This window comes from Numenius arquata, chromosome 12 (genome assembly GCF_964106895.1).
Source record: "Numenius arquata chromosome 12, bNumArq3.hap1.1, whole genome shotgun sequence".
Taxonomy (NCBI): domain Eukaryota; kingdom Metazoa; phylum Chordata; class Aves; order Charadriiformes; family Scolopacidae; genus Numenius; species Numenius arquata.
The window spans coordinates 22,427,031-22,446,228 of record NC_133587.1 but is presented as its reverse complement, the minus strand read 5'-3'; the positions used below and the strand labels follow the sequence as shown (position 1 = coordinate 22,446,228).

The 19,198-nt window shown below is 39.2% G+C and overlaps 1 protein-coding gene across 1 annotated transcript in view; it reads left to right on the top strand.

Moving 5' to 3' along the window:
• ITGA8 (integrin subunit alpha 8) overlaps positions 1-19,198 on the top strand; it is a 115,005-nt gene that overhangs the window by 64,033 nt on the left and 31,774 nt on the right. The window contains exons 21-25 of the mRNA XM_074157027.1: positions 2,284-2,376; positions 9,114-9,193; positions 12,086-12,166; positions 15,709-15,814; positions 17,633-17,791. Of these exons, the coding sequence (XP_074013128.1) occupies positions 2,284-2,376; positions 9,114-9,193; positions 12,086-12,166; positions 15,709-15,814; positions 17,633-17,791 (519 nt within the window). The remainder of the gene's footprint in view (positions 1-2,283; positions 2,377-9,113; positions 9,194-12,085; positions 12,167-15,708; positions 15,815-17,632; positions 17,792-19,198) is intronic.

Genomic DNA, 19,198 nt, shown 5'->3' with positions numbered 1-19,198 from the left:
ACAAAAAAATGTGTGATAAGGGCTGATTTACTCTACTGGTGTGTGATACAGCATCAATAAAGAAACTGCAGAGCATCAAATATAGATGAATATTTATTTTCTAACATTTAGACCTCAGTTTCCACTCCCCTACAAAACAAAATCAAAACTATAACCCCACACATCAAGTTAAAATGAGCAGTTTTCCAGACAAGTTTGATTTCAACTGTGTTAACACCCTCTCTTCTCCCATGTGTTGCTTCCCTCCTCTAATTAAGCAGCTGGAAAGTGTGTAAAAATCCCCCCACTCCCAACCCCAGAGAGGTTTGGGAAGGCTGCTGGGGCTCTGGACGTGCTGTGTAACAGGCTTTGTTTCCTCCTAGCAAATTGTAAAAGTGCCAGTGTACAGTGAGGTGTGTACTGAGGGCATGGGCTCCTCTTAGGACATGCCCTGTCTTTTCTTTTAATCTCAGGAAATTATAAAATCAGCATGTCCATGCTGGCTTTTACAGATAGGAATGAATTGGTAGTCCGTGGTCTGGAGATTTCCCAGGTCTTTTTATATAAAGAGCATGACGTTGCACGTATTGCTTAATCGGTGAGAATCACAAATGAGAGGAAGGGTAGTGGGAGAGCCTTATAGCAACAATTAGCTGCATCCTGCTTTTACAAAGCCAGTTTACTTCTGCATGTATATGGAAGTATTTTCTTTTATTGAATATGCCTGAGAGGAAAACGGAAAAAAACTCCACATGTTGTTGTTGTTTTGTCTTACTCTGTATCTCCTAACTTAGAATCACAGAATCACAGAATTGTCTAGGTTGGAAGGGGCCTTTAAGATCATCTAGTCCAACCATCAACCTAACTCTGATAAAAAAAAAGATAAAACCATACAAACCCCACCACCACATTACTAGATTATGTCTCTAAGCACTATGTCAGCCCGTCTTTTAAATACCTCCAGGGATGGTGCCTCAACCACTTCCCTGGGCAGCCCATTCCAATGCTTAATAACCCTTTCCGTGTAAAAATTTTTCCTACTATCCAATCTGAACCTCCCCTGGCACAACTTGGGCCATTTCCTCTTGTTCTATTGCTCGTGACTTGGGAGAAGAGACCAACCCCCCCTGGCTACCCAATCCTTTCAGGGAGTTGTAGAGGGCAATGAGGTCCCCCCTCAGCCTCCTTTTCTCCAGGCTGAACACCCCCAGCTCCCTCAGCCTCTCCTCACAAGACTTGTTCTCCAGACCCCTCACCGGCTCCGTTGCCCTTCTCTGGACCCACTCCAGCCCCTCAATGTCTTTTTTGTGGTCAGGAGCCCAAAACTGGACCCAGCACTTGAGGTGGGGCCTCACCAGTGCCCAGTACAGGGGGACAGTCACCTCCCGAGTCCTACTCACCACGCTCTTCCTGACACAGGCCAGGATGCTGTTGGCCTTCTTGGCCACCTGGGCACACTGCTGGCTCATGTTCCACTTCCACTATTGTATCGCTGTTCCTTTTTTTATCCAGTCTGGTTTGCTTACAGATGGTAACAACTAGCGATAAAGACTAAAGGGTTAAAAAAGATACAAAACAAAATATAGGCTACATTTTAGGTTAAGAGCTTTAGAAGGAAATTATATGAGTGTATCCTCCAAGCTGCCAAACAAAACTGCCTCAGGGATGGTAGGTACAAACTGGACTTTGAATGAGTAGTTGCCGGAAAAAGGTTTTTTACTTTTTTACTTACTGCTGTAAAAAAAAAAAAACAAAACACTTTAATTTCTGATAATGTGAAAATATATCTCCTTTGTTGCTGAATTATAAACACAGGTAAGAGATTATGGTTTTACAGAAGTATTTAATGTTCTGTTTTACTATATGTTGGAAAACAAAGTTCTGGACTTCCTCCATAACAAAGTTCTGCCAGTGCCAGAAGCTCACTACAGAGGCTTTAGTGCTGGATAATACAACCATTGCAGTTAGCGTGAGGGCTGTTCTCCTCTCTCGGTTTTGCCTGATTTTTCCTCTGTTGAGTCATTATGGCTATAGAAATGATTCCCAACGACAAAGCAGGATGTTAAAACGAGAAATAGGGTAATCTCATCGTGGCTCTTAAGGTACCAGGGAACTTTCCTGTTTGTTCTTCCCTGGCATCAGGTTTCCCCCGTTGCCTGACAATAACGCATTAAATGTTTTGATAGTGCACTGAGCAGCTGTCTGAAATCAAAAGAAATGGCACAGTCCAAAAGGCATCACTTTCCCAAGGGGGTACATTTCACTGCGATCTTTGACCTCCCTGTTGGTGTCCCTTTGTTCCAGGCACTGCGTGTCCTGAGCTGTGATTACAAGATGGAAAATGACACTAGGATGGTGGTTTGTGATCTCGGGAATCCCATGGTGGCTGGCGCAAATGTAAGGGAAAACCAGATGCATTTACTGATTTTTATCTAATTGAATTTTAAAGGAGAGCAAATGGAAAACTATTAAATTAGTAGAATGTGTCCCAATAAGCAGCACCTAAACCAAATTACTTACTTGGCCAGGAAATTGTTGCTTTACTAAGAGGCAGAACTGTGCTTCTGAAAAACTAATGATTTGTTGTTCTAAAAGATTAATGATGCTAGAACCTGTGTTGTATTTCACTTACTCTAAAGAAAATGAATGATTCTATTTAAGTCACAGAAGTTGCAGTAGTATAGTGAGTATCCCAATCCATAATGTAATTTGTTTATTTCTCCCTTTTAGTATTCTTTCTGCTTAAGATACGTGTAGTAAATGACAGCTTCTTTAGCCTGATTCTTAGCTTGAGTGCATATGGGTTGTTTTATCAATTTATATCATGATTTATATCCATGAAAATGTGGTTGCAGTCGAGTTTTCCTTCAAGTTATTAATGTCATTCTAAACATTTTCCTAAGACAGCTGTCCATAAATCCTGCTAAACATAAGGTAGAACGTTCATAACGTTTTTAGAAAAAAGTGGAACTGAATAATGACTGACGACGGACAGCCAATAAGGATTAAACATAGGTTTGGAGATAAAAAAAGTGTTACCCCATTCCACATTTATCGTGACTTGTCCCTATTTCATGACAAACCAGTTCAGGGCAATCCCAGAAGTGCGGAACTCAGGAATGTTCTCCATGGATGCCCTTGCAGAGGAATTCTAGTGCTGCTCATAAATTCATCAATGCTATGAATATTTAACTAAAACCAAATAATCCAAGCTTTTCTACCTAGGTAAAAAGCTGGCCTAATAGAAATGAAGCAGTCATGAGCATGAACATACTCAAGGAATAAACAACAGCTTTTAATTGAAAACTGCCACTCTTTGCATTTCATATTGGGCCTGGGGCTTTGCAAAGAAACCAAAGTAATGTCCTTAGTATTTTCAAAATCCTCGCTAAATTCAGGTTTGTCCTATGCAAGATCAGTATTTCACTCTTCAGACTATCTATAGAGGGATGTTTTCTTTGCCCCATATGATCTTGAGGCATGTACTGTCTGACCCTCGATAAAAGAACCAAGTGGGTCATATGATAGGAGACTGGGACTAGAACAAGTCTCAGTTTGTGGATCACAGGGTTACCTTCAGATCAGTCATGGAGCTCTTGAAAGTGAATGTGAGACCAGGTGTCTCATATAATCATCTGCCTTCATGGTCATGAGCAGAACCAGATAAACTCTTTGGGATTAGAAAGAGCTGGAAATTGTTGAAAAATTAACTCCAGGTAACGGACCTCGTGGGAGCAGGAACCTGCCTGGGGAGGATCCTTCTCTGTAGAGCTACTGTGAACTAGAAGTCTGAAGGAGGTACTATGAGCATCTTCTGGGAAGGACATTGCACTAAGAAGGCTGACTGGATAGATATTAGAGTCAGTGAGTATAGAGAAGAGGGCTAAAAGGTTTTGTAGTTTTATTTTACTAAATGAAACTCCAAAAATGTAAGAGTAATTGAAAACATTTCTGAGGAATGGAGTGTTCATAATGGGATGATGGGAGGCAATGATGGCTGAAACACTTGATAAATCTCAAGTCAAGGTAGATAATTTCTTATACCATAAAACCAGCAAATTTAGATATCTGCTAAGTGGTTTCCTGGTTAGTCTCATGGCAGAAGCAAATTCTCAAGATACAGGCAAAAGTGGACAAAAATCTTGTGGATGACTGGCACGTAGTGGGGTGCGGGGGGAGGAAAGAGAGCATAAAACCCCATGGGTTTTGAAAAGAAAATGAAGACTAAACACAAGTGACACTAACATTGTATGCCAAGCTGGGAACAAATCTTTGTGGTTCGCATATTGTCATAAACAAAACCAATGGAAAGGTCTGCATGTGGAGGTATTAGACTCCAGCCCCTCGCACTCCTCCCTTTGAATCCAAAGCCCTGTTTCCGTGTCATCCTTAACCCAAAACGCTAGTAGCATGAAGACATCAGGAATGCTATTTGGTGGCCACTGAAGCAGTACTATTCTCACCTGTCTCCATTTGAATTCTCACAGCATAACTAATCCTAGTTTTCTTCAGAATAAGCTCCAGGGCTGCCATAAATGCCTTGTTAGCAAAGATTCCTAAGCAAAATACTTCATAAGGAGAAACTTGGATGTAGCAGAATAAAGCAGCAGGGTTCATAACATGTTTCAGGATATTCTGGCTTGTAACAAAAGAATCCAGCCCTTGAAAATTAAGGCATATGAAGATAGAGCATTACAAAGCCAGATGGCAAAAGTGTTAGATTATAATGAGTGAAAGCTTAAAGCCTAACTTTATCTTTGAAACCAGCAGTCCTGAAAGCTTAGTAAAGGTGAAAGGACTTGAGCTTTTTCAGTTCAAACGTACTTATGATGGCAAATGTACTTCCAACAGCGAAATACCAACCCTTTGTACAAATTGAATAAATCACGGAAAGCTGCTCTGATCCATTTCCAGTTTTGCAAAACAATTCTGCTCTGGCAGGAGATCAGTTATTCTCAAAATATTCAGTCAGAAAGGGACTCTTTGTAGAAGTTCTGGGGGAGTGGGAAGGGAGGGTTAGGTCAAAATTAACATTCCTAAACCACTTAACTGTTGAGTCATTGTAGTGACTTTCCAGCACCCCGAAATCCTAGAATTCTTGAGCTCTTTAAAATCAACTTCTGAGTATGAGGGTTATGTCAGGATTTTGTGATATAAACCATGGGATATTACTGCAGTGGGCTACAGAGTTGTCTGACACTTTGCGTCTTCAAAATGCATTGTTGTCATCAAAATTGGTATATCTGACTGTCACTGAAAATCTGTGACCTTAAAATCATTTACTGGCCAAAAAATTACTTAACCTTTTCAGTAATACCTTTGTGGTTAAAAAAAAAAAAAAAAAAGATGAAAAGGTAAAAAAGAAGATAAAAAGAAATGGGAAAGAAGACCAAAAAACCATGTGGCCCAGGATGCAACATAAATGTCTGTGATACCATCTCACTGGCAAAGAGTGATCAAAGTACTTATTTCTGACACTGAAATGTGAAATGACTGACAAGCTTCCTAGTGCTTGTTCAGCAGACTTAGCAAGTGAGATGTAGGTTTTACTCTAAATTCTTGTAAAAAAATTTGGAAGTTAATCAAAATGAATAGAAATAAGGTTCAAAGACTGGGAGGCTTGGAAGATCTTGCCTATTTCTTGGTATGTACTAAACTGATTCTTCAAGAGCACAGAGGCTTTATGTTTCCTGTGCACTGTAAGACACTTCAAAAAAAACTAGCCTTCTGTCTCCCAGCATACTCCTAGGTCCTGTCTAACATAATAGCAGATTAAAGCTTATCGATAATTGCAGAAATGTCATGTATTTCAAAGATACATGAGGTTACTAAGGTGGAAAATAATGTAATTTTAATGAAACTAACTTGACTTGGAAGTTTTTTAAATAAAATTAAATTGGTAAGATGAATGTCCTACTAAAATAAGGAGGTTGAGTGATTGCTAAGTTACAAGCGCAAGCAAATTCAGCTCCTTTGGCCTCAGTGGATTTTCAGCAAGGGCATGCGAGCATCTTTGCCCCATTATTAGTAGCAGTGTCAAGGGCTAATTGACGTTAACAAAATCATACAACCATACAAAGACAACATCTGCAGCTTATTAGGCTCATACAGTAGGAGTGTGTTTCAGTATTAAATAAGGGATTAAGCCTCAGGGGTGTAATAGATCATCAAATCTGCCATTCACCTCTGCTCTATCTGAGTAAAATTTTATCTTTGGTTCATCAAATCTTTTTTCTGCTATAAGTGGAAGCAAATTTATATAGACATGATTAGTGAAAATAGTGAGAGAAACGCTGAATTGAATATTTGGAATTTTTTGTCTCGGAGATTAAAAAAATCATGTTATATTTTTAAAGGAAATATCAATATAGTTGTTAAAATCATCTCCAAAAAGTGGTCTTAAAAATAGCTTACAACTCTATTCCAAGAAAGCTATCCAGATTCTGTTTAATTTAATGAGCATTGTCTTTTAATCTTAAAGATTTTACTTCCAAAAGTAACTATAACCATGACATTAAAATGTTCAGAATTCAAAGTTTTGAACTTGCCATTTCTTTTATCATAGAATCATAAAATCATTCAGGTTGGGAAAGACCCTTGGGATCATCGAGTCCAACCATCAGCCCTACTCTACAAAGTTCTTCCCTACACCATATCCCCCAACACCACATCTAAGCGACTCGTAAACTCATCCAAGGATGGTGACTCAACCACCTCCCTGGGCAGCCTGTTCCAGTGTCTGATCACTCTTACTGTGAAGAACTTCTTCCTAATGTCTAGTCTAAATCTACCCTGTTGCAACTTGAAGCCATTCCCTCTTGTTCTATCGCTGTTTGCTTGTGAGAAGAGACCAGCACCAACCTCTCTACAGTGTCCTTTCAAGTAGTTATAGAGAGTGATGAGGTCACCCCTCAGTCTCCTCTTCCTCAAACTAAACAGTCCCAGCTCCCTCAATCGTTCTTCATACGACTTATGCTCCAGGCCCTTCACCAGCTTCGTTGCCCTCCTCTGCACCCACTCCAGCACCTCAATATCTCTCTTGTGTTGAGGTGCCCAAAACTGGACACAATACTCCAGGTGTGGCCTCACCAGTGCTGAGTACAGGGGGACAATCACCTCCCTACTTCTGCTGGTCACACTATTTCTAATACAAGCCAGGATGCCATTGGCTTTCTTGGCCACCTGGGCACACTGCTGGCTCATATTCAGCCGCTTGTCAATCAGAACCCCCAGGTCCTTTTCTGCCAGGCAGCGGTCCTTTTCCAACCACACTTCCCCAAGCCTGTACCAATGCATGGGGTTGTTGTGGCCCAAGTGCAGGACATGGCACTTGATCTTGTTGAAGTTCATACCATTAAGGTTCGCCCATCGATCCAACCTATCTAGGTCTCTCTGTAGAGCCTCCCTGTCCACGTGCAGATCAACGCTCCCGCTTAACTTGGTGTCATCTGCGAACTTACAGATGATGCCCTCTATGTCATTATCAAGATCATCAATGAAGACGTTAAAACAGAAATGGTTTATGGTGACCCTATTGCTTTCATCATCATTGGACAACTGAAAGAAGCAATTGAAACATGTTAGCTAAGTCTCCTTCTGGAGATGGCTTAAGATTCAGTGATGCACCGCTGCAAGCGAGGAAAGAAGGAGAACTGAATGAAAATTTAAAAAAAAAAATGCTTGGGAAAAAGGAATTGCTTAAACATCTGAAATGGCACACAGAGAGGAAAATGCCTCCTTTTCAGTGATGTTGAATCTAGGTCCCAAACATAAAACTTTACATTGCTGTGTCCTGTCCTGGTGCTGGGAATGCTACCCCAAGTATGTTAAGGAAAGTATTCCAAGCAGACAGCTCTTTTCCTTTTACCTTCCCCCCCCGCCCCCCTTGTAATCTAGTCAGATACTGGCAAAGATGAAGGAATGATGTCCTCATTTCCTAATGCCTTTTGATGAATTTCTCAGGAAGATGGTTTCTCCACATGGAGAGTGTGGCTATACGTAACGATCCTTTTTTAAAAATGAAAGCCCAGTGTGCAAGTTCTCTAGCAGGAAATTCTACCATCAGGCAACAGAGGAGGTGGGTGGGAGTGAGAAGTTGTACAAGATTACAGGCTGTAGACTTTGCTGTCAGGCCCAACGCAAAATTCACATTTCAAGAACTATCAGATTCGAAACACGTGCAGTTGAAATAAGGAAATGAAAAACATTAATTTAAATTTTGCAGTACCATTTTATTAATTTAATGTGACAGGCAGATGCCATCTCTCCCTGCCCCCCTGCCACTTGCATACTGGGGTTATCAGTGTCCAACAAGAGGGTTACAGAGACCCCACCATATGCTGTTGTATATTCCTTCTTTAGTTAGCCCTGCAATTTCATTCCCTCTTCTGAATTAACTAGTTTTGCTTTACTCTGTGCCTTTCTTGCAAAGCAAATGGAAATTATCAGATGGAGGAAGCAAGGTCTGCATATACAAAGGGAGCACCAGTGGAAACCTTTATCTCCTTCCCTTTGGGGAATTTTGTGTTTTGCCCTCTATATTCTGTGGTCACAAACTGAACTGCAAATAAAACTTCGAAATTGTGTTCCTCTTAACTGAAGTATGGCTCCCAGAAACTGCAATGAAAAAAATCAAACCGAATCAAACTAAAACATCAAGCTGTTGCTAATTTAGCCTCTAGGAGAAAAACAGGTGATCAGTCAGCCCCGCAACACCTAAAGCATGCAGCTCATGCACAGCTACAGAGAGAAGGGGAGGAGAAGGAGGTCCTGGACAAAGGCATACATGGATGGAGGCAGGGATGAGAGGTGCCAGACAGCTATTATTTTTCTTTTGGCTTGGCAAAGTGAAGCAAAGACTGTCTGGATGAAGAAGGACCCACCGCTGTGTTCTTGGGAGTATGCTTTTCTGTTTCTCTTGATCTTTCCTCTGTTCAGCCAATTTTTCCATCTGGTGACATACACAGTCAGGATGGTATTTTTTCCTAAAAACAACTAAATTATATTATTTCATACTAATTTTAAAAAGTAACAGCATCCTACACAAGTCTGTTAAACGCAGTGTTGAATGGTACTGATTTCTCAATATGGAAGGATCAAACCATTTTTAGTAACCTGTTTTCTTTCTTTCCCAGTTCTCTACAGGCATTCGATTTTCTGTTCAGCATTTTGAAAATGCAGATTTCAGCATCAATTTTGAGCTGCAAATAAAAAGGTTAGAAGTTTTATCAAGAGTATGGTTATTTAAATTCTGAATTCCTGATGATATCTGAAGTTTAATATATAAGAAGGTCACTCTAACTCTTCGGTGTCAGTAAAGATTTCATGGGCTTTCCTATAGTAGCTTTCTTTAGGAGGATTTGTGGAGTTGGAACCTTGTTAGCTTTTAGCAAAATCAGTCTCAGAGTTATTCTGAGAATTTTAGTATGTTAAAATTCAGGGTAACTGATTTTGGTCAGCGGTGCAAGGATCTCCTGCAGATTTGCCAAATTTGCACTTGGTTCTCCACTTCAGGATTAATGAACAGTGATCACTTAGTAACAGAAAACTGCTTCAGTTTGTTGCAGGTGAACCTGTGTCATTTTTCCATTAGTTTCCTCTGCGTTTGTGGGGCTGAAATATTACTGCTGGGGAATCATCTGTTTTATGCTGAGCAGTGCTTCCTCCGCAGGGACAGAAAAGCACAGGTCGGACTGGGTTAGGATACGGCAAGAACAGACTTGGGATGTTTTCAGTAGGTGGCAGGGCTTCTGCTCCATCTGTCCTCGTTAAATATACACTGGAGTTCCTGATGGGCCCCTCTCTGCCCCACACGCAGAGACTTAATTGCTAATGTCTGGCCTTTAATGAGGACCTTGATCACGTTCATTATGGTAAATAACTGAGACATTTAAAATGCTTAAGTCATCTTTCCAGAATGTAACCCTTGAAGGAAAGGGCATGCAGAAACTTGGGAAGTGCAGAGCAATGCCACCGAAGACGAGGAGGTGCCCCTCTCCCAGGGGTCTGGCTGGTGAGCTGGAGGCCATGGCAACCTGGGCACACGCTCCTCCAGAGAGAGACACAAGATAGAACGTCCAGTTCATAGGTCCCCTGTCCGTACCACTGTTCACTGTCATGTCATTAATGCAAGCAATACAGTTTGAAATGGGTATCAGAGGCTCTTGTCGCAACCCTTTTCATGCTGTGAAATGGGAGAGGTTCAGGGCTTTTTGGGTAGCTCATGGAAAAAGTGACAAGGCTTTACTGAGGAGTAAGTCTGAACTTCTGGAGACAGCAACATCTTGTGCTTCCTCCATGAGTATAACTCAGTAAAATGTAAAGGGAGAAAATCTGTTGGTCTACCAAAAAGGACAGTTTCCACAAACTGGTATCAAAATAAAATGCTGCTTAAAAAAAAAAAAAAAAAAAAAAAAGAGAGTTCTTGCAGAGGGAATGTACTCTGTGGTTAAAACTCACCTCTTCCTACATTCCTTCCCAAGCAGCACTACAGTTTGTGTGCATTTCTATGTCCTTAAGGAACAGGTAAAACACTCTTAAAAGAAAAAGGAAACAGAAATCCGTATGGCAGAAAAAGGAAATTACCTAAATGGAAGAAAGGGAAGCAGAGAACCTGTCTGAATTTGTGTCCTGGTCTGAGTTATTCAAAGGGGAGACCTTTAATTTACTCAAAAACATCAAATGGAAAATAAATATTTTGGCTTGCAAGACTCAAGTTCGTCACTTATAGGAAATAAGCAAGAGGCTAAGTCTTGAAATCTAATTCCTTTTCTGATGTGGATTTTGCTAGGCAATTACATACCCCCTAGAGAGGGAAATGTCCTGGCACTTACATTTAAACTCTTTTCTTCTCTACAGAATACCAGAAAGCACAAACAAGATTTGAATACCAAATAAATACGGTCAAAAATCTGTATTTTGACTCTATGGAAGGTAGTACCATTATACAAATTGGAAAAAAGCTTATTCTAACAAATTAGTGGTATGGTCATTTTTATACTTTAAGCAATTTTTTTACTTTGTAGTCAAAACAATGGCTATAAAGGATTACATAAAAAGTTCAAATGATGTTTGAGGGGAATCTGCATTAGTTTACAAACAAATTAGAGCTGCTCTTAATTTTAGCAATCTGCAACCAGAAAGCCTGGATCAAAGCAGTGTTGCCCTTTACTCCTCAGGAGTCAGTTGCTGGGAATGCTGGCCTCCTCTGAATGTTTCCATTTGACTGATGCTACCCAGATGTGATAACAGTAAACTGTGGCAGCAATAGAAACTTAGTCTCCATGAAGCAAGGAAGTACTTCCACACTTGCGTGAAAAAAGCATCCAAATTTAGTATCATTAATCCCATAACTCAATAAATTCTATGTCTGTAATTATTTTCACTGTCTTCATGAATTTGAACCTGCAAACCTTTTTTTTACCTATATGGGGCTGTAGTCATAAGAATGGCCTTTTGAAGTAAGAGAAACTACCTTTACTACTAAGAATTTGCAATAAGAAAAGACAATAAAATGAGTGAGAGCACTAGGCTTTAAACATGGGGATCTGCTTTCACTGCTAATTGGGATTAAAGGGTGTAAACACCCTCTGGATAAGGGAGGGGAGAAAATAAGAAAGGTAAAGAAACAGTTTATTTTGGTAATTTTTCCTCAGAGGCTCTGTCATGCAGAAGTCACAAGTTTGGAGAGTCATAAAAGCAAATTTTATTACAACAAAGCCTATCTTGTTAGTTAACTCTGCCTTCCTCCAACGTATGAAACACCCTTGTATTCTATTAAGATACTCCTATCCAAACAGATAGCCAAGTCTAACAGGGGGAATTTACATGATACTCTGAGCTAAATATATCATCATATTCATGCATAGGACTGTTGTAAGGAAGCTTGAGTTGATTATATTATTAAACATGTGATGAGCTCAAATAATATCAAATTTAAATAACAGCGTTCTACAAGACTGAAGAGTGTCAATAGCAAGCCCATGCTGTAATATGTCCAATTTCATCAGTTCCTCATTGTAGGCCTTGTGGTATTCAGTGCTGTATCTATAACAATCTAGAGTTCTGCTAAATAACCTTTTTTAACCCTAATACACATCTTTTCCAGTTCTAACAAGATTAATCCCACCAGCAATTTAGTTAACCTCCGTATCAACATCAGTGCTGTGGCTCAAGTACAGATCAGAGGGTAAGTATTCGACCATTTCAATTCATAATGATAGCTGTCTTTTGTATCGAGTCTTTCCACATGTAATAATCCCATGTTGTGAATCCTTTGTTGACATATTATAATCCCAAACCGCTTTATACATCAAGAACACCTGGGAATGTGTTCCCAGGGAGAATTCCCAGGGAGTCTCGCCCCTGGAAGCTTTGCAGGATGGAGCTACTAAGGGCTTACTAGGTCACGTAGAGCAGGACTGCCCACACGGTCTCCAGTAAACCTCCTGAGTGTCTGTGCAAACGCGGCACACTGGAGAATCCCACATTGTCCTAACACCAGGCAGAGCCAGCGTTTTAATTGGGCATTCAAATTGTGTGGGGATGTTACTAGTACAAAGTGCCTGTTCACGTATGTGGGTTTGCTTGTGCAACCACTTAAGCACTTAATTCTGAATACCAGAGCAGAACCTGCTGCTTTTGTGACTGGAAAGAGGAAACACTTTATGGCAAAGCATATACTAATACAGAGTGAGGCGTTTTGGAGAAAGAATTAATAAGGAATGAGCTATGACAAGAGGGTGACCAGCTACTACTGTAGGCTTCTTACGTTTCTGTCTGAAGCAGGTGCCTGTCCACTGACACAAGGGATACCAGAACTAAACAAGCACAGGTTATGATCAAAGATGAATATTTCTATCTCTGTTCTCACATGCAGCTTGGTTTCTGAAACTATAAAATGCAATTAGGTGATAGGAATCTCAGACTACCCTGTAAAATCTTAGATCTAGACTCCTACCCTGGCGTCCTGGAGGAAATTGGCAGGATGTTCTTTTAAAGCAAATAATTGCCCCAAATGCTAGATGTTGCGATGGGTGGATGCCCAGGTTAAGGACTGGCTGGAGTTTCAGTCCACCAAAGTAATGATTATGGATACATGCACAAAACTTCTCAGTAAGGGGTGCTTCCAGTGCAGTGGATTCTGGATTCTTTTTTCAGTGAGGTTGCTCAACCCTTTCAAAAGAAAATCTTACAAACGTTTTGTATTCTTTGCAAACTTTTCGGAAACTTTTTGCCTCCATCATGTTCTTTCTGTGCCATAGCGTATTCTTCTTAATGAAAAGTTCTGTAACAGGTAAAGAGATAGACCCCAAGAAATGACCAAAACGTCCTCGGTTCTTAAAAAGAGCATGCCCACAAGTGGGAAAAGTGTCTTGCATTGCTGCCTGCAGTGCTAAGAAAGAGGTCATTAAACCCAGAGGAATTACGTAATTGAATGGCTTCCAGTTCCTTTCTTCATAAGTTTTTTAGTTTCTTATTAGCTACAGCATCCGTGTACAAAGGAAAATTCCCAAAAACTTTGCTGACAGAATTTTGCTAATTACTCAGGGATGCTAATGCATACAGCTCAAAGGGAACTATTTGCTCAGAATTTCCTAGATAAAAGAGAGACCATGTCCACATTTGGACTGGAAAATACCTTGCATTGGTTTCCCTATTTCTCTGCACAAAGTTGCATGAAGTGGGACTGGAATCATTGTACATTTTACTGAGGAAAAGTAAGTAGTTACCAAATTGTGTGTATGCTTACATGCATATATACTTGCACAGCAGACCAGTGCAAATACTGCCTCTATGAGAAAGGAAGAAAGCTTCTTTGATATACTATTCAAAAGAAATTTAAGATAACTCCTTAGTTATCAGAGCAACTGCCACTGAATGAACTGAGATTTGATTATTCTTCTTCCCTTTTTTTTCTATGAAAACGCAAGAGTTTTATAGTTGTAATTGTTATTTCCCACTGCTGAAAGAGCACTAGAGGAATGAGGGATTCGGGAAGGAAGTAATTTGGACTGGGAGGATTTGGAGCTGACAGAATTCTTATTGTATATCCCACATAAGCATTTTCCTTTACTTCCTTTATCTTACTTGTCAGCGCTCTTGTTTGACTGATCATTGTCACCTAAAAGTCAAGGAAAAATCTTCGTCTAATAAATCACACAAATGTTAAAAATATTCCCAGTTAAATGCAAAATAAAATAGTCAAAAAGAGGATTTCTATTTAATTTGACCTAATTTTGCTACCTTCATGTCAATAGCAGGAGTCCTCAAAATAATGGTAAAATCTGTTAAAATAAATGTTCTTACATACCTTACAATCATTTTAATGGAATGACTACATTTACACTTTTCACTTTGTAATTCTGTGGATAAGAAAAGCACTGCACAGGGAGCGTAATAGAAAACACTGGTTTTTGAAACCTCATGCCTGCTTCTTTTTTTCTATGTGAAATTTCTGGTTTGCAAATTTTTGCGGTAGCTTAAGGGTAGAGACCCTCGGCTTTTGCAAAAATGCCATTGGCTTTTGCGAAAACACGGGAAAGTTCATATTCTCCAACAATTAATAATTAAAATCCTCATTGGAAACAAGGCCATTTGTTACACATAACAAGTTAGGCTAAGGACTTCATCTGAAATGACTTTTTAATTAATATGTTTCATTTCCTTTATTATTTGTTTTGGCTTGTAAATTTGTCCAGTGGCATACTTTTTAATACAAACTGCTGGCCTTTTGAAGTCTGGGGAAGTATTGGAGTTAGCAGGGTACTCCAGGATACTCAAAATTTCATGGAGTATTGTACTTTAGCTGGATGGTGTTAAGTTGTTCTTCTCTGGGATCCTTTGCTACTTTGAGAAGCTGTGTTCTGTCGAAAAGCTTCTATCAGGCGTTTCGTCCACTGTATATGACATAAGAGCTGGAAGCAAGAATAGTTTTTCTTCCTAAAAGATTTTAAAACGTCAGCATTTGCAACAAAAACATCCGGTCTTCTGTTCTCTTCTTCAAGGGACAATCTGCTTTCTCTGTTCAGACTGAAGGGAGAGTAAATTAACATCGGTGGACAGAAGTCCATCGTTTTAGTCAGATGTTATATTCTGAAAAGAACTCATTAGCAATTCTTTTTTAAACAGTTTTCTGTCAACAAACTTCCAGCTTTGGCAGAACAAGCATTGAAATTTTACGGCTTTTCTTTAAGCTAAAGATTCTGGAAACCAGGGAAACTGAGTGACAGTTGACCCTTGTAAAGAAAGGGTAAAACTTACCTTTTTAGCACCAAGAGCTACTGTCAGTACTAGCAGATGACACATGTCTGTGCCAGAACTTGCCTGCCATGCTAAAAGAATTTCTTGGGATCTGATTTCCCAACTTCTCAACAACTGAATAAGGTTAAAGTTGGCATCTGAATGGGACCCCTCCAACGAATTTCCAGTTTCTATGTGAAATAAAATGCTGGTGATTCAAATAGAAACGTTAACAGAAAACTGCTTGGTCCTTTCTTGAGGTCAGATAGAGAAGGGAAGGAAAAATAAAATAACAGACAGAAATAAAGATGTCAGATATTAAGTCACTGTCTTCTTCATTTATGTTCACCTTACTTAATTCTAATGAATGTGCCCAAATAAAAAGCCTTTAAGGGTTCAAGTTCCTATAGTGGTCTTAATTTTTTTCTAAAGGTAATGCAGCCGATCACTGGCAGCGGTTACTGTTTTAACCTGTTTTATATATTATAGAGTGTCTCACCCCCCAACAATTATTTTGCCGCTTCACAACTGGGAACCTAAAGATGAACCTACAAAAGAAGAAGAAATTGGTCCTTTAGTAGAACACATCTATGAGGTAAAAATTATATAAGTTGCCACAGGACCTCTTGCTGCTCCCATTGAAATGCTTATGACTTTGGTTAATTGTCTTTATCTGCAACTAGATAAAGCCACAAATGTAAATATTCTACTTTAGCACATGACCCAAATTTATTCTGGGAATTCACAGCCCCAGTATCTGTTCATGTTGTTGAAGGAGATGCTGGTTTATGCTAGGAGTCTGTCTTGGACATTTAAGAGATCTATAAAGATATTGCGTATTTGAAAAGAACGAGAAACAGTGCTTAAAAGCTCATTATAATCAATGCCAAGTATTTTCAGTGATATGACTGGTTTCTCATTAAAAGCTGTGGGTGTTGTGCACAGGAAAAATTATGTTTCTTTTAACATTTAGCTAACTGACAAAAAACTGTAGACGTATAGGTAACTTGTTAACCTCATTGCTCAGAAATAGTTCTGTCGAAAATAACTCAATGTTTGAAGTATATATATATTGTTGGGTTTTTTCTATTGGTGATTCCTCAATTGAAAGAGAAGGGTTCAGGTTCGAAAAAATTGCATTGAGCGAACTGCATGGAATACAGGCCACCTTTGGAATCTGATGGATGACATTCATTCTAGGGGGTAGAACAGAGTGCTTCCCATATGATTATAAGTCACAAACTAGCACTCAAGAAAATATAAGCAACTGAGCTTAGTCAGTACTGTAAGATTACAATTTGCATGACCAATGCTAAACTGTACTGAATCAGACTGTAAAATACAAAATACTATTTGTTGATTCCTCATCTTAACACATTTCTCTAAACTGAAAAATATCTAACAAACCTTCCTGTCTGAAGAATTTGGGCTGTTTGTAGAACTATATATATGATTATTAAAATATTTACAGTGATTAAACACTTTCATGGTTTATTGATATCAGCAAAGCATAAAAAAGCTCAAACACCCCCCAAAAAACCCTTTACTGAAGAAGATGTAAGATTGAAAGTGGGGTTTATTTGGTTTTAAATAAAGCTTATCGGTCACCGAAAATTTTACACATTTTAAAAAAGGAAGTTCTTACATCTCTAGAAACTTTGAGTAAAGTCCATGGTGTTCTGCTTCTTTAGCTCTCATGCTCAGTGTTAACATGTATCCAGATTTCCTATGGTCATCAGATATTTTCAAATTGTAAACTGATATAAGAAAACTATTTTAATAGCCCAGATCTTTAAATTTCTATTATTTCTATCTTTACTCATTTTGCCAGAAAAGAATAACGTCCTGGGATGTTGCTTTAGGAAAGCTAGTTCCTTTTTTTCCCTTTTGGGGAAATTTTGACTGAGCAGTGTTGAAAATAGAGTTCTTAACCACAAAAAATAGTTTAAGGTCTGCTCTTCCTTCTATTCCTGCACCCTGAAGTCTGATTCTTTTGTGTCCTAAAGTTTCAGCTACTGTTTTCAAGTATGTTCTGTTAAGGTTCATTGTATATATTTGTATAGTGGATTTTGCTAGTGTGTTTTGGGCTGGGTTTCTTATACTTTTTAAGGTAATTTCAGGTCTTTCATATGTATGAAAAAAGGGGAAAGGTGATGGATTTTTTGAATACAGTCAGACAAAAAAGGTTGTTGTCCCAGATTTGCCACTGGCTTTGTGACTAACATGGCGAGCTCCTTTCCCCCTACCTGCCACAGATTCTCCATCAATAAAATGATACTAATAATCTGTACATCTTTCCCAAAGAACTTCAAGGCTGTGGACACTAAGAATTTGAAAATGTCTAAGTGGTGTTTACTGTGGTTTTTGTTGTTTTTTACTGCCTTGGAAAGTACTGATGATATTTGTTTGACAGCTGCACAATATAGGACCAAGTGCCATCAACAATACAGTTCTCCATGTCGGTTGGCCAGTGTCCAGTCGAGAAGAATTTCTTCTTTATATTCTTCATATTCAGACACATGGACCATTGCACTGTCAAACGAGCTCCCCTATTAATGCAATGCAAATAAAGGTAAGTCAGTTCTTTTTATCTCCATCCCTGTCTGCATTTTGCTTGATTTTTTCTTTTCACAATGGGATGGAGCTTTTGGGGAATTTTTCACAATGACTCTGAGATCATTTTGCTGGATAAAAAGCAAGGTATAGGTAGCTTATAATGTTTCTAGTGTGACAGTTGTGTTGCATGGTATGTGTTTTCTGTACTCCTCTTATCAGAAGAAACTTGTATTTTGATTCAGTATCGCACCATTAGACACAAGGTAATTTTTTTCAATGGAACTGTGCAGGGTTTTCCTTGAGGGTCATCCAAAAATGGATGTTGTATCTACATGTGGTCTAATGAGCAGGGGGGAGTAATCACTTTCTCAGTGTATTGCCTTTGTTCCTGTTCACACAGCCCAGGGTGCTGCTGGCCCTTGCTGCTGACAGGACACACTCCTGATTCTTGGGCAGCTTAAGCCAGGTCTTTTTCTGCAGAGCTGCTTCTTAGCCAGTCAGTCAGTCAGTCCTCAGCATATTTTATTGCCAGGGCCTATTTCCTTGCACCAAGTATATGATAAGATACATATTTTTAATATCATATGCTATATTTTATATTATGGTTACGGTCAACATAGTATGAGACAGTATAATCTGTAAAATGGGAGTAATTTTAGAAACCTATAGATTTTTTACATGTCTTAAAGTGCTAATGATTTTAATTTTTCAACAAACATACTTTGAATATCCTACAAAGGCGAACTATCAACTGGAATTCTGCATGGCATGTACTCCCGAAATGGAAGTTTTCATGTAGTGCCACTTGATAAAAGGATTCATATAGCCTACAATTATTTTATGGCTTCAATGTTAACTCATAGAAGTTGCAACTTTGTCAGCATTGTGACAGGATTTTGGTTTTTCTCCTTGGAAATTATTCTGTGATTATTTCAATCATACCAGCAAAAGATAAAAATTGCTTGCCAGTTTTTTCAGAAGTGTTACTCCTAGGTGTTTTTTGCCCTCCCTTCCATGGGCATCGTTCTTTTATAGCAGAGCTGAAGATCTCAGAGTTTGGAGGAAACACTAACAAGGGGAAGCCTAGTAGTGGCCTCCTCAGTAAAGTGTTGATATGCCAGTGTCTAAAAGCCTGTTCTAAGATCTATGTTTGTGGTGACAGATCCCTCCAAAAGAGCTTGCTTTGGCACAAAGACAGAAGATTTAGCAAAACAGCTCTACATATTATCCCATCAAAACCAAGGTAGCCCATTTATTAAGCATAACTGATTCCAGACACTTCTGGAGTAAACAACACTCCATGAGTTTAACCAGTAGCCTGTTAAACATCCTGCAGGGAGAGCTGCGTTCCAAATGCTTGAAGTGCTATATGTCTTTTGCATACCAGGAGAGGTTTGGGTTGGTACAGCGGATGAAAGTGGAG